The sequence below is a fragment of the Carcharhinus amblyrhynchos genome, chromosome 11 (genome assembly GCF_965287045.1).
Source record: "Carcharhinus amblyrhynchos chromosome 11, sCarAmb.v2.hapA, whole genome shotgun sequence".
In the NCBI taxonomy this organism is placed as follows: domain Eukaryota; kingdom Metazoa; phylum Chordata; class Chondrichthyes; order Carcharhiniformes; family Carcharhinidae; genus Carcharhinus; species Carcharhinus amblyrhynchos.
In genome coordinates, this window is record NC_137334.1 from 82,172,877 (window position 1) to 82,195,905 (window position 23,029).

Below are 23,029 nucleotides of genomic sequence, written 5' to 3' on the forward strand. Positions count from 1 at the left end.
TATCAGTGTCACAAGTAGGCTTACATTAATACTGCTATGAAGTTACTATAAAAATCCCCTGTTGCCACACTCCGGCTCTTGTTCAGGTACACGGAGGGGGACTTTAGCATGGCCAATGCACCTAACCAGCATGTTTTTTGGACCATGGGAGAAAACTACAGCACCTGGAGGAAACCTACACAGACATGGGGAGAATGTGCAGACTTTGCACAGACAGTGACCTAAGCATGAAGTTGAACCTGGGCCTCTGGTGCTACGAGACAGCAGTGCTAACCACTGTGCCGCCGTGCTGCCCCATCAATAGGCAGATAGAAGGAATAATAGCAAGGAGGCTATGTTGAACTTGCATATGACACTACTTTGTTCTGAGCTGGAGTGCTGAGGGAGTGCAGAAAGGATTCACAGGAATGGTTCAACGGATCAGGAATTTCAGTTATGAAGATCAATGGGAGATAAAACGGGATTCTCACTAACTTTTACAGGTGTACCATAGAAAGCGTTCTTTCTGGTTCTATCACAGATTGGTAAGACCGCAAGAAACTACAAAAGGTTGTAAATGTAGCCCAATCCATCATGCAAACCAGCCTGCCATCCACTGACTCTGTCTATACTTCCCGCTGCCTCGACAAAGCAGCCAGCATAATTAAGGACCCCATGCATCTCGAACATACTTTCTTCCACCCTCCTCCATCAGGAGGAAGATAAAGTCTGAGGTCACGTACCAACCACTCAAGAACGGCTTCTCCCCTGCTGCTGTCAGACTTTTGAATGGACTTACCTTGCACAAAGTTGATTTTTCTCTACACTCTAGCTATGACTGTAACACTACATTCTGCATTCTCTCGATTCCTTCTCGATGAATGGTATGCTTTGTCTATATAGCGCACAAGAAACAATACTTTTCACTGTATGCTAATACGTACGTTAATAAATCAGATCAAATCAATGGGAAAAGTTAGGACTGTTTTCTTTGGAGAAAAGGGCAAAAGGAGATTTGATAGAATTATTCAAAATTAAGAAGGATCTGAACAGATAGGGAGGAACTGTTCCCACTTTTGAAAGGATCGCGAAAACAAGAGGGCACAGATTTAAAGTAACTAACAAAAGGAGGAAAAGAAATATGATAAATGTTTTTCATGCAGCAAATGGTTAAAGTCTGGAATGCATTGCCTGACAGTGTGGTGGAGGCAGGTTCAAGTGCAACGTTCAAAAGAGAACTAGACTTATCTGAAAAGGAAGAATGTGCAGAGTTATGGGGAGATTGGGGAAGAATGACTGATGCAGAAGGGCTGAATGCCTTCCTTCTGCCCTGCAGCGCTTCTGAGGTTCATTGAATTGGTGGTCTCGTATGTGACTTACAAAATTTGGGGGTCAGACCAGGAATTGTAAAAGTTACCTCTGAAATAGAATTTCAAAACAAGAACAAAATACTGAAAAACATCACTGTTCATATAAATTTAATATCTCACATTATAAATGGTGTACAGTAACTTTACTCAGTAGAACACCAAGTACGCTGCATTTTCTAAGGAACACTTGTATTTAAAAGAATGAGTTTCCCTTGCATAACTAGCGCTAGGATCAGAAATTCTGCAAGATTTTTGAAGAGGCTAACAGACATGGTTCAGAACAGAAGTTCTTTGTTTTCCTTGGAAATTACAAAATAAACACAGATTACGGCATAACCCTTAACAGAAAGGCTTTTCTGTTGTAAAATCTTTCAGATTATAAACTCCTCAATTGCACTGATGGCACACAAAAATTAAAACAAATTATACTTACAAGGTGAGATGTCTCTATATCTGTTTTTGGAAATGTTCAGAGGTAACTTGGCACACGACATCGTCATACCAGGCTTTTTTCTATACAATTGCTAAGGAAAAAAAGTTTAACCATCAACAACTATGACCCAGGAATCAAATGGCCCAAGAAGACCCACGATCTATCTAATTAATCTTCTACCATTCTGATTCAACAACAATGGAGTTAACTAATTATAAATATAGTTCGCTGTACATAGATTCGTCTGGATTGTTTCAAAGCGTAATGCTCACTTGGACGCACATTTAGCTATCCTCGAGCTTTGGTAAACATGTATGACATTTCTAGCAATCAGATCAACGCAATACTAATTGTTCAGTGTATACTCTTTCAAGTCCTTTTAGTGTCCCCTTTTCTTCCCTACACAAATTTCAGACAATGTGCTGCATTTTCAAGGGGAGATCTTAGGGTGATGCGGCGGCGCGGGCTTATTGGGCCAAAGGGCCTGTTTCCCGTGCTGGGTTGTTCTTTGTTCTCTGGATGAGACATTACTGTCTTGTTTGTTCAGATGAATGTCAAAGATCCCATGACACAGTCTAAAGAGGAGAATTCTGCTGTTTCTCTTTCAGCCAATGTCACATAATAACAGATTAGTTGGTTAATCATTTCACTGCTTTGGTGGGATATTGCTACTCCAGAATGGATGCTGCATTTGTCTACATAGAAAGAATTGTTACTGTCCAATGAAGTAATGAATTGGTTGCTTTGTTGCAACAAACTAAAATATGACACTATGTAGCAATTTACTCAGCCACTGATATGTGAACTGAAATTGTGACATAGAGGCAAGGAACACCTTTTGCTCCCCCATTTTCTTGCCTTTGGATCTTGAAAGCCAAGAACCCCCATGTAATTTACTCCTATTCTGCCACCAATACTGTTTAAGGCTTGCAATAGAAATGTACACAGCAACATGGTATATCACAAAACATGCAGGACTCAGAACATTCTGTGTAAAGACTCATGGCATATAATCACTTTAAAGTCCCCTGTAGCATGTCAATATGAGCCAGATATTTGCTTGACAAAATCACCCTTACTTATCTGTAAAACACACTGAGTAGGTAGCCAATCCCCTAATAGAGTGTTTTTACAAGTCTGTTACCAATGGATCACCATCACAAATGGCCAGTTTATCCTACTTTGGCTTCCTTGGTGGCATGGAAGCTACTATTCATAATCCTAATAAATTTTATTGTTACAACTACTAGGTTGAAGGAAAAATTTACTGGAATGGTACAGGGATGAGACACTTCAGCTATATGAGCACTTCCACAGTACTGGTATTCAATAAGATGATAGCGAAAATCAAGATTCACATTTGTTTACTTAAGTTTTCAACCACCTCAATAATAACAGGAAACAGCAAAAATATCTTTTTTCAATGGCAAGTTTACAAAAAAGTGCATTGTATCACAAACTTAAGTAATATTTATCAGAGAAACATTTGTGACAGTCAGGACACCATGCAAAAAAAATGAAATGAACTACAATGGAATATAATTAAAACTTAATGTTCTGCATGGAAATGCTATCAAAAGAACGACCAGACACTTACTTCAAAGGAAAATAAACAGGAACGGTTGAGAAATCATTTTCACTTCTAGCCAATCCCAACTGTCATTACATGCTAGGATTATAACATACCAACTGATACCATGATTTTGATAGTCTTGTATCTTGTATCATCCATATCTTTCTTCAGGATTATTTGTTACTCCCTGACATTGTTTTCCTATCAGATTATTTGTTTCAACTGCTATCTGATGAATTATCTTTTCAATGTCATTTACTGGCATTTATCTTTGATAAAAATTATTGTGCAATTGAATCATCACAATGAGACTTACAAAGATGTTGCCAGATTTACAAGGATGTTGCCAGGACGCAAGGGATTGAATTATAGGGAGAGACTGGACAGGCTAGGACATTTTTCTTTGGAGCACAGGAGACTGAAGGGTGATCTTACAGAGGTGCTAACGATCATAAAAGGCAAGGATAGGGTGAATGCACTCAATCCTTTTCCCACGATTGGGGGATCAAGAACTAGAGAGCATAGGTGTAAGTTCAGAGGGAAAAGAATTAATGGGAACCTGAGGAGCAATTTTTTTTTAAGAGGGTGCTACGTATGCAAAACATGCTGCCGGAGGAAGTGGTTGAGGCAGGGACATCAACAACAGTGAAAAGGCATTTGGACAAAAACTTGAAAAGCAAAGGTTTAGTAGGATGTGGACCAAGCGCAGGCAAATGGGATTTGCTCAGATGGACATTTTGGTCAGCCTGGACGAGCTTGGGCCAAAGGACCTGTCTCCGTGCCATCGATTCTGTGATTCGATGAAGAGAATGTAGTTTTGATATCCACAATATTATCTCAGTATATTTAACACACATATTCTATCATATGAAAAAAATTCTAATGTCCTTTACTCAAATGTTGATATAAAGTCAATTTTTAGCGTAATCACTAAAATCTCCTCCATACTGAAAAAGACACTCAGTTTGGAAAAGAATGAAAAAGAAAAGAGGGATGTTCGATTTAGGATCGGGAGGATTAAGGAGAGGTTTGCTAGAGGCTTTCAAAATTGTGAATCGTTTTGATAAAATAAAGAGAATTTGTTCCCAGTGGCACAAGGGTTAGTAACCACAGATCATAGATGTAAAATCTGTAGAAAAGGACCAGAGATGACATGAGTAAACTTTTTAAAAAGAAAAAATGTTGCTGTGATGATCTGGAATACACTGCCTAAACATATGGGGGATGCAGATTCAATACAAACATTCAAAAGAGAATTGGATAAATATTTGAATGGAAAACAAATATATGGTTGGGGGAAGATTGGGACACCGGGATTAACTGGACAGCACGACCAAAGGTTTGATGGGCTGAATGGTTTTGTGCTGCATAATTTTATAACAATGAATGTGTTTAACTCCTAAAAACTAACATAGGCCTTGTATAAAAAGCAATAATGTGGTTAGACGTACAACAGGGGACAATGTGTTATGTGCTCAATAAGAAAGGACTTATACAAGGAAGGAATTCAGCAGCATTACCATCCTGAAACTCCTCAAAACATCATCCTAGCCATGGTCATTAGAAACAGAGCCAGGCACCAATTACCATGGCCAAATGAACATTCAGAATCTGGATATCCTGTAACTCCCCTGCCCAAAGTACTTTCACCATTTTCAAGGCACAAGTCAGGAATGTGATGCAATTTTCTCCACATCAGGATGATTACAGCTCCAAAAACACTCAAAGCCTAACACCAACCAGATCAAGACAGCTGGCTTGATTGGCACCCCACTGACCACTTCAAGCATTCATTCCTTTCATTACTAGCGCACCATAACTAGACTGCATACCATCGACCAGATGTGGTGAAGCAACAAGGATTCATCAGTAGTATTTTCCAAACCAAAACTTCTACTGCCTGAGAAGGTTAAGGGCAGCAGACACAAGAGAAAAGAACCTGCTCCAACTTCCTTTCTGAGTAGTTCCCCATTCTACATTGAAACTATACTATCATTCCTTCATCACTGCTCCATTAAAATCCTGGAATTCCCCAGCTAATAAGCATGTGGCTGCATCTACATCACGTGGATTGCAGTAGTCCAAGGGAGCTTGCCACCATCTTTTCAAGGCAATTAGACATTGACAATAAATGCTGGCCTTGCCCACATTTCATGAGTGAATAAAAAACACATGCCTGAAAAAAATGATACTGCTTTATACTTTGATTAAATTATGTAATCTTATGTGGTTTAAAAAAATGAACAAAATACTCACATCAAACTGTGCAAGAATAGTTCCAGTCTCCAGAGCATCTCGCAAATGTATCATTGATTCTCTTAGGGCGTCGTCATCTTGATGGATTACATCCAGAGGAGATTTCTCTGGAATGTACTGAAAATCAGGTTCACTTTCTGCCTTCTCTTCAACGACGTCATAAACAGCTTAAAATGAAACAAATTCACATGATTACAGAATGACTTTAAAGACAATGCCAAATATCACTCAAGAAATTGGTTTAACTAGCTAGATAAGCATGCTAGATATAAAAAGTTAAATTAAAAGCAAAATACTGCTGGAAATCTGAAATGAAGATAGAAAATGTTGGAAAAAGCAGCAGGTCTGGCAGTATCTGTGGAGAGAGAAACTGTGCTAATGTTGAATCTGCGAAGTCATACAGACTTGATATGGTAATTCTATTTTCTCTTTCCATAAGTGCTGCCAGATCTGCTTAGTTTTTCCAGCATTTTCCGTTTTCATTTCAGGTACCAAAAGCTATTGAGCTTGAATAATAGTTACTTGGTAATTTGTAAAGTAAATGAAGATATATACTTACCATTGGGTCGAACTAATAATATTAATTCTTCAGAGCGAATCTCGCAGCTGGCTTTGATGAACATGACAACTTGGTCATGGGTGTAGTCTGATATATCCCTGCCATTGATCAGTACAACCTGATCACCTTCATTGAGTCGTGGAACACAAGTATCAGCCTGCACATTAGGAGAAAGCAGATATTGAAAACCTCTTCAACCATTTAAACCAGAGTTTTACAGTTGCTGCATTCTATAGTGGAAACATCAGTCTAATTTTAAGAAGTCACATATTTTATGGCAGACATTAATTTCAGTAACAGCTACATGAAAGTACACTCAGTTCCTGCAAATTTACTGAATGAGGGCTCAATACAGAATTATTTAGCTCCTACCAATAGGGGAATAAAATTATAGACGATTACTTAGGATTAATAGCATGCCTAAAAACTTTGAATACCTGCTCAAATCCACAAATGATTAAAAAATGTGCTTATACGCAATATTCAACTCTTTCAAGATGGCTCAAAGCACTCATTTTTTGTAAGCAAGTGTAATAACTAATTTCTCCAGGGCAAGAGTCTCACAAATAACAGCGAGATGAATGACCAGATGGCCTATTTAGGTGGTTTTGGGGGAGGGAAAAATGGTAGATAAAACATCAGAAAACCTTATCCAGTTTTGCAAAATGGAGCTTTTATATTGACTGAGATAACCATATGCTTTTCATATCGGATCTTAAACACAGTAACTTTGATAATGCAATATTCTCACCAAAGCATCATTCTAGGTTACGTGCTCAGGTCATGGCAATATGGTTCAAATACGTAACCCTACAGTGTCCCACGATACATAATCAGCTGTGTTTACTGTCATTTCAGAGTCTACAAGGGTTCCCCAACTCGCCAATTCCTGTGCGTTCAACGTTTTAAAAAATGTAGCACAGGTACATAGCGGCAAACCCTCAGAGTGGAACATCAACTGAAGTTACACTTGACTTTGCTCTGGTCTTTTACATGTTCCAGTAGTTTTCCACAGCTTGAAATTCAGCAAGTAAAAATTACTTCAGTCAGATGTTTCAACAACTAAAATTAATCAACATCCTTCCTGCCTTATTGACAAATAGGGACTGGAAGAAATATAATGAACTGAGGTTTTGATGTGATTGTAGAGATGATACTTCAGTTCTGAAATTTTACAGCTTTGATCTCTGAAAAAGTATTGAACTTTTGTACAAGGTATATGGAAATTACATTTTATTGGAGCAAAAATCAACATTATCAACAACATTAGCATTTACATGAGCATATACAGTATTTATGTGGGGTAATACAACTTGGTTGTGTTAATATCCAAGTTCCTGAAAAAAGTTACAAGCTGCAAAATCTGTTTCTTTTCATAGAACATTACAGCGCAGTATTGCCCTTTGGCCCTCGATGTTGCGCCGATGTGAAACCAATCTAAAGCCCATCCAACCTATTCCAATATCATCCATATGTTTATCCAATGACCATTTAAATGCCCTTAATGTTGGCGAGTCCACTATTGCTGCAGGAAAGGCATTCCACATCCTTACTACTCTGAGTAAAGAACCTACCTCTGACATCTGTCCTATATCTATCACCCCTCAATTTAAAGCTATGTCCTCTTGTGCTAGCCATTACCATTTGAGGAAAAAGGCTCTCACTGTCCACCCTATCTAATCCTCTGACCATCTTGTGTGCCTCTATTAAGCCACCTCTTAACCTTCTTTGTTCGCTGGAGCAGGCGGAGTGAAGCAGCACTGAGTCAGGTAAGAAATTACCTGTTAAAAACCATTTAAATCATTTAAAAGCATTTTCGCGGGCTTTTTTTGTGTTTAGTAAGAACTTACCTTGTAAAACTGTTAGATTCATTTAAAAGCATTTTCGCGGGCTTTTTGTGTTTACCGCTTTAAGAATTCAAAGGGAGTGGATAGGAGGGATTTGTGGGTAAGCAGTCTTTTAAACCACGCTAGGTTTAAAAGGAGGCCTGCTGTAGACAGCGGGCAGTAGAGTGAGAGGGAAGCAGAGTGAGCTGCTAGGGCTTAGGATCAAAGGGCCAGGCAAGTTTGAGTTGAAAATGGTGTTCAGTAGTACTAAAGGGAATAATGGAGGGGCATGTGATGTGCTGTTTCTGTATTATGTGGGAGCTGGTGGACCCCAGGGTCCTTCCCAGTGACCATGTCTGCAGTAAGTGCAGGTTGCTGGAGGAGCTACAGCTCAAAGTAGATGAGCTGGCTTCTGAGCTACAGACACTGAGGCTCATCAGGGGGAGGGAGGGTGCCATTAATAATGGGGTGCAAGAGACATCCACACCCCCTAGACTGGCTAACCCTAAAGGTCAGGAACAGGAGGGTGGGGACCGGAGGAAGGAGGGTGGGGACCAAATGCCTCAGCCTCTCAATCTGCATAACAGGTTTGAGGTTCTTGCTTCCAGTGTGGACGAGAATGAGGGCGGTGAGGTTGGTGAGCAAACTGCACACGGTACAGTGATGCAGACACAGGACATAGACAAAGAGGTGAAAAGGAATGTAGTGGTAATTGGGGATGGTGTGGTTAAGGATATTGACACTGTCCGTTGTCACAATGACAAAGAGTACAGAAGGGTGTGTTGTCTGCCTGGTGCTCGGGTCCAGGATGTTGCATCTGGGCTGCAGAGGAACCTGGAGTGGGAGGGTGAGAATCTGGTCATTGTAGTACATGTGGGTGCCAACGACGTAGGCAAAATGCAAACTGAGGATCTGGGGAGGGAGTATGAAAAGCTGGGAATGAAATTAAAACGTAGAACTGACAAGGTGGTTATCTCTGGACTACTGCCTGAACCATGTGCAGATGGGTGTAGGGTTGATGAGATTAAGGAAGTGAATGGGTGGCTCAGGGATTGGTGTGGGAGGAATGGGTTTGAATTTATGGGGCATTGGCACCAGTATTGGGGTAGGTGGGACCTGTTCAGGTGGGATGGGGTTGGTCTGAACGGTGCTGGGACCAGAGTCCTGGCAAATCGTGTAGACAGGACTGTAGATAGGGCTTTAAACTAATTGGGTGGGGGTGGGGGTGGGGGTGGGGGTGGGGGGGGGGGGAATGGTGCAAGGGTAGGTGAAATTACAGGGCCTAAAGTAAAGGAGAGGGTACAGGTACGGGAAGAGGCCAAGGATGTCCCAATAATAAAGGGAGTAGGGGGTGTAAGGTTGGTGGCATTCCTGCAAATAGGGTACAGGTGAAGGCTGGGATGAAGGCACTTTACCTGAATGCACAAAGCATTTGGAATAAAGTGAATGAGCTGGTGGCGCAGATCAGTACAAATGGATATGATCCGGTGGCCATTACAGAGACGTGGCTGCAGGGTGACAGGGACTGGGAGCTGAATGTACAGAGGTATCAAGTGTTTAGGAAGGATAGGTGGGAGGAAAAGGGGGTGGGGGGGGGGGGGGCCTAGCTCTGCTGATTAAGGATAGCATCAGGGTGGTAGTAAGGGATGATATAGGAGCCAAAGAGCAGAAAGTGGAATCGTTGTGGGTGGAGATTAGGAACAGCAAAGGGAGGAAGACACTGGTGGGTGTCGTCTATAGGCCCCCAAATAATAATCTGGAGGTGGGGTGGGCTATTAACGCACAAATAAATGCGGTGTGCAGGAATGGAACGGCAATAATTATGGGGGATTTCAATCTACATATTGATTGGTCGACGCATGCTGGACGCCGTGGGCTTGAGGAAGAGTTCTTGGAATGCTGCCGGGATAGTTTCCTTGAACAGTGTGTGTTGGAGCCGATGAGGGAGCGAGCTATCTTGGATCTGGTGTTATGTAATGAGGCAGGTAGAATTAGGGACCTTGTGGTGAAGGATCCTCTTGGGAAGAGTGATCATTGTATGGTGGAATTTCTGATGCAGATGGAGGAGGAGAAAGTGGGTTTCCAGACCTGTGTCCTTTGTTTGAACAGAGGGGAGTACGATAGGATGAGAGAGGAATTGGTGAATGTTGATTGGGGGAGCACATTGGAAGGTAGGTCCGCTGAGGAACAGTGGAGGATCTTTAAGGGGATCTTTCTTGGTGCTCAACAGAAATTTATTCCGATGGTTAAAAAGGATCGTAGGAGGAGAGATAATCAGCCGTGGATAATGAAGGAGGTAAAGGAGAGTATTAAATTAAAAGCGGATGCGTTTAGAGTAGCTAAGAGTAGTGGGTGAGAAGAGGATTGGGAGAGGCTTAAATATCAACAAAGAATGACGAAGAAGTTGATAAAGAAGGGTAGGATAAACTATGAAGCTGGGCTAGCGCTTAATATAAAAAAGGAAAGTAAGAGTTTTTATAAATATATAAAAAGGAAGAGGACCGTTAGAGGATGAGAGGGGGGACTTAGTGGTAGGGGATGGGGAAATGGCTGAGGCCTTGAATAACTTTTTTGTTTCAGTCTTCACGGAGGAGGACGTGAATAGTTTGCCAGGTGTTAGTGATGGAAAGATGGTAGGAGTAGAGGGCCTGAATGACATTATTGTTACTAGAGAGGCAGTGCTCGACAGACTGGAGGGGACTGATTGTGGACAAGTCCCCAGGACCGGATGGAATGCATCCAAGGGTTCTGAAAGAAATGGCGGAGGTGATAGTGAATGCCTTGGTGGTTATTTTCCAAACATCGCTGGATTCCGGGGAAGTGCCGGAAGATTGGAAAACGGCTAATGTGACGCCGTTGTTTAAGAAGAGTGACAGGCAAAAGGCAGGGAATTATAGGCCGGTTAGTTTAACGTCTGTTGTAGGTAAAATGCTAGAATCCGTGATCAAGGAGAAAATAGCAAGGCATCTTGAGGAGAATTATTTGATAGAGCAGATGCAGCACGGTTTCGTTAAGGGGAAGTCGTGTCTGACGAATTTATTGGAGTTCTATGAGGATGTGTCTAGGGCGGTGGATAGAGGAGAGCCGGTAGATGTGGTATTTCTTGATTTTCAGAAGGCGTTTGATAAGGTGCCGCACAAGAGGTTATTACAGAAGGTTAGGGGGCATGGAGTTGGGGGTAGGGTGTTAGCATGGATAGGGGATTGGCTGTCAAATAGGAGGCAGAGAGTGGGGGTCAATGGGTGCTATTCGGATTGGCGGTTGGTGACTAGTGGAGTGCCCCAGGGGTCAGTGCTGGGGCCTCAGCTATTTACCATTTATATAGATGATCTGAAGGAGGGAACCGAGTGTATGGTGTCGAAATTTGCTGATAACACCAAGATTGGTGGAACGGCAAATTGTGCAGAGGGTGTGGAAAGTCTGCAGAAGGATCTAGATAGGCTGGGCGAATGGGCCAGGAACTGGCAAATGGAATTTAACGTTAGCAAGTGTGAAGTTGTCCACTTTGGTAGGAATAATGGTAGGAAGGACTATTACTTACGTGGCGAAAAACTGCAGCATGCAACGGTGCAGAGGGACCTTGGGGTCCTTGTGCATGAGTCGCAAAAACCCAGCCTGCGGGTGCAGCAGGTGGTCAGGAAGGCAAATGGGATGCTGGCCTTCATAGCAAGGGGGAATGAATATAAAAGTAGGGAGGTCTTGCTGCAACTGTACAGGGCACTGGTGAGGCCGCAGCTGGAGTACAGTGTGCAGCTTTGGTCGCCGCACTTACGCAAGGATATTTTGGCCTTGGAGGGAGTGCAGAGGAGGTTTACTAGGCTGATACCGGAGTTGAGGGGGTTGAACTATGAGGAGAGGCTGAACAAACTAGGCTTGTACGCGTTAGAGTTTAGAAGAATTGCGGGGGGGGGGGGCAGTTTAAAACGGAGTTGAGGAGGAACTTCTTCACTCAAAGGGTGGTGAATCTCTGGAATTCTCTGCCCGTTTAGATAGGTTTTTGATAGGCAAGGGGATTAAGGGTTATGGGGAGAGGGCGGGAGAGTGGAACTGAGCCATGACAGATCAGCCATGATCTTATTGAATGGCGGGGCAGGCTCAAAGGGCTAGATGGCCTACTCCTGCTCCTATTTCTTATGTTCTTCTGTTCTCTCTAATGAAAACAGCGTCAAGTTGCTCAGCCTTCCCACCATACCAGGCAACATCCTGGTAAATCTCTTCTGCACCCTTTCCAATGCTTCCACATTCTTTCAAAAATGCTGCGACTAGAACTCTACGCAATACTCCAAGTGCGGCCGCACCAGAGTTTTGTACAGCTGCAACATGACCATATGGCTCCGAAACTCAATCCCTCTATCAATAAAAGTTAACACACTGTATGCGTTCTTAACAACCCTATCAACCTGGGTGCCAACTTTCAGGGGTCTACGCACATGGACACTGAGATCTCTCTGCTCATCCGCACTACCAAGTATCTTACCATTAGCCCAGTACTCTGTATTCCTGTTACTCCTGCCAAACCTCTCTCTTTTCCGCGTTAAACTCCATTTACCACCTCTCAGCCCAGCTCTGCAGCGTATCTATCTCCCTCTGTAACCTATAACATCCTTCCGCACTGTCCACAACTCCAACTTTGGTGTCATCCACAAATTTACTAACCATCCTTCTATGCCCTCATCCAGGTCATTTATAAAAATGACAAACAGCAGCGGCCTCAAAGTAAATCTTTGCAGTACACCACTAGCAACTGAACTCCAGCATGAACGTTTCCCATCAACCACCACCCTCTGTCTTCTTACAGCTCGCCAATTTCTGATCCAATTTCCTGCCTTAAATCAGATTCAGAAACATTCAGGAAGGAGTGGTGAAAACAAATAGGTCTGAAAATGTTTTGTGACAAGAAGTCATGCAATTGGATCACTTTTGAATGATCTGCAGTGAATGGGATTGCTTCAAGGCCACTTAAAATAGATGGAATTAGTAGACTCCGTGCTAGTGGAAATATTAGTTTTGTTTTTGTTCACCTTCTATCACTATTAGTACAGTGGACCAATGTATTTGTAAGTTGCTTCAGCATTGCGGCATTCAATGCAGTTAGTGCATGTAATACAGGATGAAGTCCATACTAACAACAAAACATGAATTGCTGAACATGAATCAACGCAAAAGGATCATGGCATTGTTTTGTAAACTATTGTTCAATGTGATTCACCACCACCTTCTCAAGAACAATAGGGAAAGGCAACAAATGCTGATGTTGCCAGCAATGCCCACATTCTATGAGCGAATATATGAAAATATAGCCTTTAAATAAGGCATCCCGGATGCCAGCAAAAACAAGATCCTCAAAGCAGCATAGTATCATTCAGCATATTATTATTAGAGGTTGCATATTATAGATCAATATATAACACATCATATAAATATGAAAGTCTGTGTTTTTAAAGTTCTTGCAAATTTGTTATTTTATATGCTGTTTCAATCTATGTTACAACTGGGCAGCAAGATCCCAGGATGGAATCTCGGTTCAAAAAACAGTAGCTTCTACTTTTTAAGAATATAACATGGAAGAGTCACAAATTCGCCAACTAGATTTAACAAAAAAATTTATTAAATATGGAAAAATTGGATGATGATTCAGTACATCCATACTTGCTTGCTCCACAGCTTAACAAATGTACACAGATTTTAAGGTGAACAGAAATTACAAAGTATATCTTAAGCTACAATGATACGAGGAACACAATGTCCCTTAAACACACAAGATGGCTGTGGTCAAATACACTTGCCAGTTTGAGCCTCAAGTGAACATCTGTGGACTTCTCTTCAGATCCCTCCCTCCCCCACCACCTCTCAGATGATTGTCACAAAAGCTTCCAAATTCCATTCCCCCAAAAAACAGGCTTTAAAATCTACATTCACAACAATGCTTTCCATTCATGGTTTGCATTCTGACATCCAGTCTGGGTTTTCCAAATGACACTTTTAAAGATTTTAGTCCAGGGTTCACACCAATCCCACTAAGCTTTATCTTGGCTGCTGTATAAACTGTTCACAATCGCTCTAACTCTTCATTCCCAGACTTATTAAAATGACATCAAATGCTTCATTTACCTCTGAAGTCTGCAGGCCCCCCTTAAAACCGGTTATTGCAATTGTCTCTTTAACTCAGAACCCTTTGTCTGCTCTTCCTTGAATTCTCCTGAACAATATCTTGGTCTCTGCTCTTTCAACTCCAGTCACCTTTGACAATCTTTCCCAACTCGCTGGTTATCTGGACTCCAAATTGTTCCTTAGGAAGCATCAGTCTTTGCAACTCCCTTGTCCTATCCAGCTTCTTCTGGCAGAGTTGAGAGATATTCACCACCCAGTGCCCTGTCTCTAACTGCAATATGTCCAACTAAAATTAAAAAGCTTTTCTACCCTTACAGCCTCCAACTGCTAAGCAATGACCACTATTTATTCTTCATGCTGAAAGAATCTCAGTGAGAATTGAAACCACCCACCCAGACAAACACTATTGTCTAGCATGAATCTAACTATATGTTTCATCCTTTTAAGCACAGTGCATTAATTAATACCATTTTATGTTTACCAATACAAAACCCTTAAAACTACCTTTGTTTTCCTAACAATGTAGGTTTCAGTCTTCTGTCAATATGGCAAAGTGAAGTCTGGTAAAAAGTCTGACAACACCAGGTTTTAGTCCAACCGATTTATCTGATAATATTCACAAGCTTTCGAGGTTTCCCTCTTCGTCAGGTGAATGGAGAGTTCTGGCCTCAGACAGAGCATATAAAGCACAGACAGTTTAGAGATTACTGATTAGAATGCGAATCTTTACACCTAACCTGCTGTTCAAGACCTGAAGTGGCTGACAATGTGAGTGGAAGGAGCACTGATCACAGGTTACAGAGATGTGTATTGTCTCCAGACAGTACAGTAAGTGAGGTTTTGCAAACCCAGGCAAGTCACGGGGGTTACAGATAGTGCGACACGAACCCAAGATCCCTGTTGAGACCGTCCTCATGTGTGCGGAACTTGGCAATCAGTCTCTGTTCAGCGACTCTGCGCTGTCGTGTGTCGTGAAGGCCGCCTTGGAGAATGCTTACCTGGAGGTCAGAGGCTGAATGCCCGTGATCACTGAAGTGTTCGCCAACAGGAAGGGAACAGTCTTGCCTGGTGATTGTCGAGCGATGTTCATTCATCCGTTGTCGTAGCGTCTGCGTGGTCTCCCCAATGTACCATGCTTCGGGACATCCTTTCTTGCAACGTATCAGGTAGACAATGTTGGCCGAGTTACAAGAGTATTTACCATGTACCTGGTGGATGGTATTCTCACGTGTGATGATGGCATCCATGTCGATGATCTGGCATGTCTTGCAGAGGTTGCTGTGGCAGGGTTGTGAGAAATTGTGGTCACTGTTCTCCTGAAGACTGGGTAGTTTGCTGCGAACAGTGGTCTGTTTGAGGTTGTCTGAAGGCAAGAAGTGGGGGTGTGGGGATAGCCCTGGCGAGATGTTCGTCTTCATCAATGATATGTTGAAGACTACGGAGAAGATGTCGTAGCTTCTCCGCTCCGGGGAAGTACTGGACGACGAAGGGTACTCTGTCCACTGTGTCCCGTGTTTGCCTTCTGAGGAGATCAGTGCGGTTTTTCGCTGTGACGCATCGGAACTGTCGATCTATGAGTCGAGCACCATATCCTGTTCTTATGAGGGCATCTTTCAGGGTCTGGAGGATATGGTGCTCTACTCATAGATCGACAGTTCCGATGCGCCACAGCGAAAAACCGCACCGATCTCCTCAGAAGGCAAACACGGGACACAGTGGACAGAGTACCCTTCGTCGTCCAGTACTTCCCCGGAGCGGAGAAGCTACGATATCTTCTCCGTAGTCTTCAACATATCATTGATGAAGACGAACATCTCGCCAGGGCTATCCCCACACCCCCACTTCTTGCCTTCAGACAACCACACAACCTCAAACAGACCACTGTTCGCAGCAAACTACCCAGTCTTCAGGAGAACAGTGACCACAATTCCACACAACCCTGCCACAGCAACCTCTGCAAGACATGCCAGATCATCGACATGGATACCATCATCACACGTGAGAATACCATCCACCAGGTACATGGTAAATACTCTTGCAACTCGGCCAACATTGTCCACCTGATACGTTGCAAGAAAGGATGTCCCGAAGCATGGTATATTGGGGAGACCATGCAGATGCTACGACAACAGATGAATGAACATCGCTCGACAATCACCAGGCAAGACTGTTCCCTTCCTGTTGGCGAACACTTCAGTGGTCACGGGCATTCAGCCTCTGACCTTCGGGTAAGCATTCTCCAAGGCAGCCTTCACGACACATGACAGCGCAGAGTTGCTGAACAGAGACTGATAGCCAAGTTCCGCACACATGAGGACTGTCTCAACAGGGATCTTGGGTTCATGTCGCACCATCTGTAACCCCCGTGACTTGCCTGGGTTTGCAAAACCTCACTTACTGTACTGTCTGGAGACAATACACATCTCTGTAACCTGTGATCAGTGCTCCTTCCACTCACATTGTCAGCCACTTCAGGTCTTGAACAGCAGGTTAGGTGTAAGGATTCGCATTCTAATCAGTAGTCTCTAAACTGTCTGTGCTTTATATGCTCTGTCTGAGGCCAGAACTCTCCATTCACCTGACGAAGAGGGAAACCTCGAAAGCTTGTGAGTATTATCAAATAAATTGGTTGGACTAAAACCTGGTGTTGTCAGACTTTTTACTGTGTTTACGCCAGTCCAACGCCTGCATACCCACAAAGTGAAGTCTGTCAGCCCTTGATCTCCCCAACACACACTGCAATCAGCCCCTCACCCCACACACACACTCAACACAACAATCCTCTCCCACCTTTACTCAGGTAATATTCTTCCCAACCTTCCTTCCCCACCACTCACCCAGTGGGGCCTTGCAGACCCCTTCAAGATAAAGCCACTGTGATTGAAACCTGACATCTATTCACCATAATTCCCTGACACTTGAGCTGCGTTGTGCTCTCTGGGTAGTTAAGTTGTATGTATTAAAGCATGCCGCTCAACACGTCAGTTTTGTCCTACTTTGCAAGAACTCGCAATTGAATCTAATTCAAAGAAGAACATATTCTACATCAGGTTCAGGCCCCCACTGATCCCTCCTCAATCCACAACCCCCATCAGACTGCAAACCTTCTGCATGCTGGAGAGATTGGGGCTCCGCTATTCCCTCACTATTCCCCACATCCTATGGAGATTTGGCTTGGATCAGAATCCCATGTTAAAAAAGACTGTGCACAGGATCCCCTTAAAAAGGATCCCTGGGAGATGCCATGATAATCCTGGACTAGACTTCCATTCTCGAATACAAACAGTCTGCATCCAGAACAACCGTTGTCCCAGTACAGACCCTCAACCCAGCTCCAGACTGGTACAGACACCATCCTCGCTGACTGCAGAGATTTTTTTTTAATAATCCACTGATGGAAGATGGAACATGAATTTAAAATGGCAGATTTCTAAAAATATGGTGGAACCCTCTCATCTCAGGAAGTACCTGTTCCTGTGTAACTGGCTCGAGGGGCTAAATGGCCTGTTTCTATGTAAAGTAAAAAAGGCTTACATTAACACTGCAGTGAAGTCACTGTGAAATTTCCTTAGTCACCATACTACAGTGCCTGTTCAGGTTGATGCACCCGGCCTGCACGTCTTATGGACTGTGGGGAGAGGCCAGAGCGCCCAGAGACCCACGCAGATACAGGGAGAATGTGCAGACATAGGGAGAATGTGCAGGCTCCACAGATAGTGATCCGGGCCAGGAGTCTGGCCTGGGTCCCTTGCGCTGTGGGGCGGTAGTGCTAGCCACTGTGCCACCTGTGTAATTGGCCCAAGGGGCTGAATGGCCTCCTGTGTAACTGGCGTAAGGGGCTGAATGACTGTGTTACAGACTTGAGAGGATAAATGGCCTTCTCCTGTTAATATGCATGGGTATTTTAATGGGGACTGTGACCAGTTCTAATGTTTTTCTCTTTTTCTGTCTTAAAAACTTGAATGAGTTTACCATTCCATCTCAGATACTCAAACCTATTTAATGTACCCATTTTATTGATCTGATCCAGATTTTATTTGCTTACTAACGAAACACCTTATTACTCCCCCTCCCTGTTGTTGGTAAACAGGGGATGTGCCAGATTAAACTGGCTTTCCTTCAGGTCCCTCCCAGCTTTTGGTCACTTACTCAGATAGCAAAAGGAAACTGAGTGGGCACTTGAGGGAAATAAGCTTGCTGGGCCATGGGGATAGGACGGTGATAAGACTGACTGGATTGGTCTACAGAGAACCTTCATGGATTTGATGGGCTGAATGGCCTCTTTTTGTTCAGTAATAATTGTGACTCTATGCAAAGGCCATCCATCCCCCTTGCCCCTGAGAATCAGAGATTGAGAGGTGATCTGATTGTGACCTTTAAAATGTTGAAAGAATTTGAACAGATAGATGAAGAGAAATGATTTCCACTGGGGTGAGTAGGGGTCCAGAACAAAGGAGCAGAACCCTAGAATTCGAGTCAGGCTAGTCTGGAATAAATCAGGAAACACTTCTTCACACACACTGTGCTGGAAAAGGGGAAAACTCTCCTCATCTCTCCCGAAAGGCAGCAAAGGGCAGCATGGTGGTTGGCACTGCTTCCTCGCGGCGGCAGAGACCTGGGTTCGATTCTGGCCTTGGGTGACTGTGTGGAGTTTGCACATTCTGTGTCTGCTTTGGCTTTCCTCCAGGTGCTCCGGTTTCCTCCCACACTCCGGGGATGTATAAATTAGGTGGATTATCCACGGTAAATGTGTGGAGTTACAGGGATAGGGCAGAGAGGTGGGCCTGATGGGATGTACTTTGGAGAGTTGATGCAGACTCACTGGCCCAAATGGCCTCTTCAGCACTACAGGGATTCAATGGAGAGGGGGTGGGGTGTTGTTACTTGGTACTTTCTAGACTGAGATAGATGGATTTTTGATTTGAGAATGTACTTTGGAATATGGAGCAAAGATGGGCAAATGGAATTGAGGTGTCTGGATCAGTCATGAACTGACTGGGCACTGGAGGGGCTGAATGATCATCTCCTGTTTCTAGTGTTCCTATACTTGTGACCTTGCCTGGTGCTGCTATTCCGAACTGTGTGCGCTTTTCTGCAAACCCATGCCCCCAGCCAGGGTTCCCTTCCAGATTCTCACTGCCCTGTGTGTGAAAGAAGTGCTTCTTTCAATTCACTCACTACTGCAGCGTTAATCCTTTCTTTGATGTTGCTCAGTATCTTGGGGTGTGGATTTTCCCTCACATGTTACTCTAGCATCATGGTAACATTGTCAGTTTATGGCATCTTTGTCTAGCAACCAATCTCCCTCTGCACTGCTTGTCAATGGTCTTGAGACATGCTCATCTTCTCCAACTTGCATTTATATAGCACCTTTAAACAGCAAAACATCCTAAGGCATTTCATACCAGCGATTTATCAAACAGATACAACACTAGGCCATGTAAGGCTGGTGACCTGAAGCTTGGTCAAAGGATTAGGTTTTAAGGGCTGTCTCGAAGGGAACAGCGGTTTCGGTGGCAATTCCACAGCTCATATCCCAGGCAGCTGAAGGCACAGACGTCAATGATGGAGTGATGAAAATCAGGGATGCTCAAGAGGCTGGAACTGGAGGAGCACTGATATTTCAGAAGTGGTTGGGATGGAGGAGATTTCAGTGAAAGGGAGGAAGCAAGGCCACGGAGGGATTGAAAACAAAGATAATAATTTTAAACTCAAGGCATCTGTGGGCCAACATAGGTTGGAAATTACAAGGAAGGGTGATGGGTGAAATGATCACAGTTAAGAAATCTGCTCCCATTAGAAGAATCATCAGTGCCAGTAGGGAAGAGAGGGAAAGCACTGCTGCTGGAGAAATGGGATGCCTCGTGCAATAGATTTCAAAGGAAGAGGAAAAACAAAGTGTTTTACTCACAGCTGCTAGACAGAGGAAGTTTTAGTGTGTGTGAAGCTAACTCTTTGTTCAGAGAGTGAGCAGAAGCTGCAGCAGCTTTACTGAGCAGTAAGGAGCAGGTTAACAAGCTCATTGTCTGAATGCAGAAGTTGGGCAGTGTGAGAGTTCAGTGTCACCACTGGTACAAAGCCTGCTCTCACTTCAGGACCAGAAACCTCCTGGCCGTCCAGCTTTTCCCATTGACCAATAGCTCAACATGCCTGGAGGATTGACCAGCAGGAAGGTCTGGTCTGCTAGCCAGACTACAGGCTCTATGCCAATAGCAACATGCAGCTGCCCCACTGCTCCTTCCCCTCTGAATAAACATCTGACTAAAACGTCCTCCTCTGTCTAAATGTCTGCAAGTAAAACACTTGTAATCCCCCGCCCCTTTTGATTTCTTTCCTAATTCTGGGTTCAGTGTGTTGGTACGTAAGAACGAGAGGAAAAGGAAATGAATCCAGGGCGGCTGCGGACTCTGGAAATGTTGATTCACTTCTGTCAGGCTTCATAAGCAGAGAGTTCCAGCTCATGACAACGAGCTGTCTAAATGAAGCTGCTCTTCATCTTCCTGCTGTATCTCTAATCAAATAATAATGCTCTGAATTTTGCACACATTTTGAGTCCAATAACACATACATCAGTACATATTTAGGCCTCTACGACCCAGCAGAGAGCATGAATCTGTCAATCAGCATGACTTGGATCTTCAGGAGAATGGTACATCAGTTACAACAGTTTGAGAATGGAGGGAGAGTGTGTGGAATGGAGAGATGCAGCTTCAGGGGAACGAGAGAGGGAATATAGAAGAATTGTCTATTCTGAATTTCTCACTGACAGAGAATCTTTGGAAACCCCTTTAATAGGCTATTAGAAAGGGAGGATTTATAGACAGAAACTTCAAACCAAATGTCACATCGAGATCTGATAGAGTCACCCAACTCGTCAGACTTTATTATTATTGGCCTTTCAATCCAGAAAGAGAAATGTTTATCTGTTTCCTCTGCTTAAAAGAATGTAAATGTCATTGTGGGTGGAAACACATCAAGATACCGACACCCAAGTGCGTGCTTTGATTGGAAAGATATTTAACCACTTAACACAGCTTGAAAGAAACTTCCCCATTCACAATGCAGAGAGACTGCAGTGCTCTAACTGCAAATGAGGGTTCAACTGATCCTCACTCTTGGAGAAACACAAGGATGCCTGGACCATGGAGAAATTGACTATGTAGGGGGTAGGGCTTTATCTAACCATCCCAGCTACAAATTCATGGACACAGTAACACTGCAGAGAAACCATGTATCTGCTCCATCTGTGGGGAGGAATTCACTTCATGCACACCAGCAATAATCTAATTCCAAACTGGTGAAGGAGGAGGAGAGAAGCCAATACTAGCTTAGTTTTCTAACTATTGCCCCACCAGTGTCAATAGGCATCTTTTTTACACTTTTTGAGCAAACTAAAACCAAATTAACAACTTTTTAAAGGGGCAATAACAAAAACAAAACTTGAAAGGAAACTTACCAAAACTAAAATAATAGAATCCCAACAATGCAGGAGACGACCATTCGGCACCAACCACAATCCCCCACAGGTCCTGTTCCATAACCCTTCACATTTGCCCTGCTAGTCCCCCTGATACTAGGGTCAATTTAGCATAGCCAATCCACCTAACCCACACATCTTTGGGAGGAAACCAGACTGAAGAAATTTACGCAGACATGGGGAGAACGTGTGCAGGTTCCGCAAGGACAGTCAGGGGCTGGGGTTGGACTGGGGTCCCTGGCTCTGTGAGGTAGCAGTGCTGACCACTGTGCTGCCCTGTGGGGAGATATAATACATTCCATCCTCCGCAGTATCCACTGATCATGAAAGGCCTTAAACATGCAGGTGGACAATTACTTTCTCTCTCTCTCTAGGGACACCTGGACATAACCATGAAAGAGTGGCAGGTGGCTGGGATGACCCCTCAGTGGTCTCCGGTCTGGTTTTCCCTCCTATGCCGGGTGCCAAAGATCGGGAGCGTTGTGCCTAAGAACAACCAAACCTTAAGGAACAGCCCTCAAATAACAAAAATCAGGCTGATACCTCACACAATCAATGTAAACGTGGAACACAGAGCCCTCAAAGTACAGAAATTACATGCAACCTGAGAGCCTGGGAAATGACCTAACCTATGGTTGCATGGAACTGGAGGCAAAATCCCTGATGGAAGACTCCCACCCCGGGAGCTTCCCACCAGGGCCCTCCACCTCCTCTGGAGAATAGGACAAAACTGCACAGCCTGTCTGGACAGTTGAGGTAGGTGAGTAAGCGGCAGATGTGCAGAAACTGCCTGTACTGCACCCCCTCCTTCTCTATGAACGGTATGCTTTTTCTGCGTAGCTCGCAAAAAACATCATTTACCACCGTGTCCCAATGCACGAGACAATGATAAATCAAATTAAAAAATAAATCACACAAATCCCTCTGCGCATAGTGGAGCAGCACTGAGGGAATTCCCTCACAACGGTACAAATTGGTCTGAGATTGCAAAGGAGGTTTTGGGTCCCACAGTGAATAAGAAATTCCATTCAAACGGCTCTGTACAAATGGGAATGCTCCACAAGTATGTCTTTATACTCTGAGTATTAAATAACATAATTAAGCACTTCACAATCCCACCCAGCCCCTACCCACACGGTCCCATGCATTTACCCTAGCTAGTGCCCCTGACACTAAGGGGCAATTTAGCATAGCCAATCCACCTAACCCGTATGTCTCTGGACTGTGGGAAGAGGCCGGAGCGCCCAGAGGAAACCCATGCAGACATGGGGAGAACGGGCAAACTCTGCATAGACAGTAACCCGGGCCGGGGATTGAATCCGGGTTCCTGATGCTATGGGGTAGCAGTGCTAACCACTGTGCCACCCAAATCTGGATTCAACATCTAAATTTTTTCAGGCCTGCCCAGTGGCCAGTGCACTTCTTCATAAAATTGAATCTGAGCT

The 23,029-nt window shown here is 43.7% G+C and overlaps 1 protein-coding gene across 4 annotated transcripts in view; it reads right to left on the reverse strand.

Moving 5' to 3' along the window:
- Positions 1-23,029, reverse strand: part of ptpn4a (protein tyrosine phosphatase non-receptor type 4a) — a 307,923-nt gene that overhangs the window by 38,257 nt on the left and 246,637 nt on the right. For all 4 annotated transcript variants that reach the window (XM_080199483.1, XM_080199485.1, XM_080199482.1 and 1 more), the window contains 3 exons: positions 6,171-6,327; positions 5,612-5,778; positions 1,783-1,873 (listed from right to left, as the gene is read on the reverse strand). In XM_080199483.1, the coding sequence (XP_080055609.1) occupies positions 1,783-1,873; positions 5,612-5,778; positions 6,171-6,327 (415 nt within the window). The remainder of the gene's footprint in view (positions 1-1,782; positions 1,874-5,611; positions 5,779-6,170; positions 6,328-23,029) is intronic.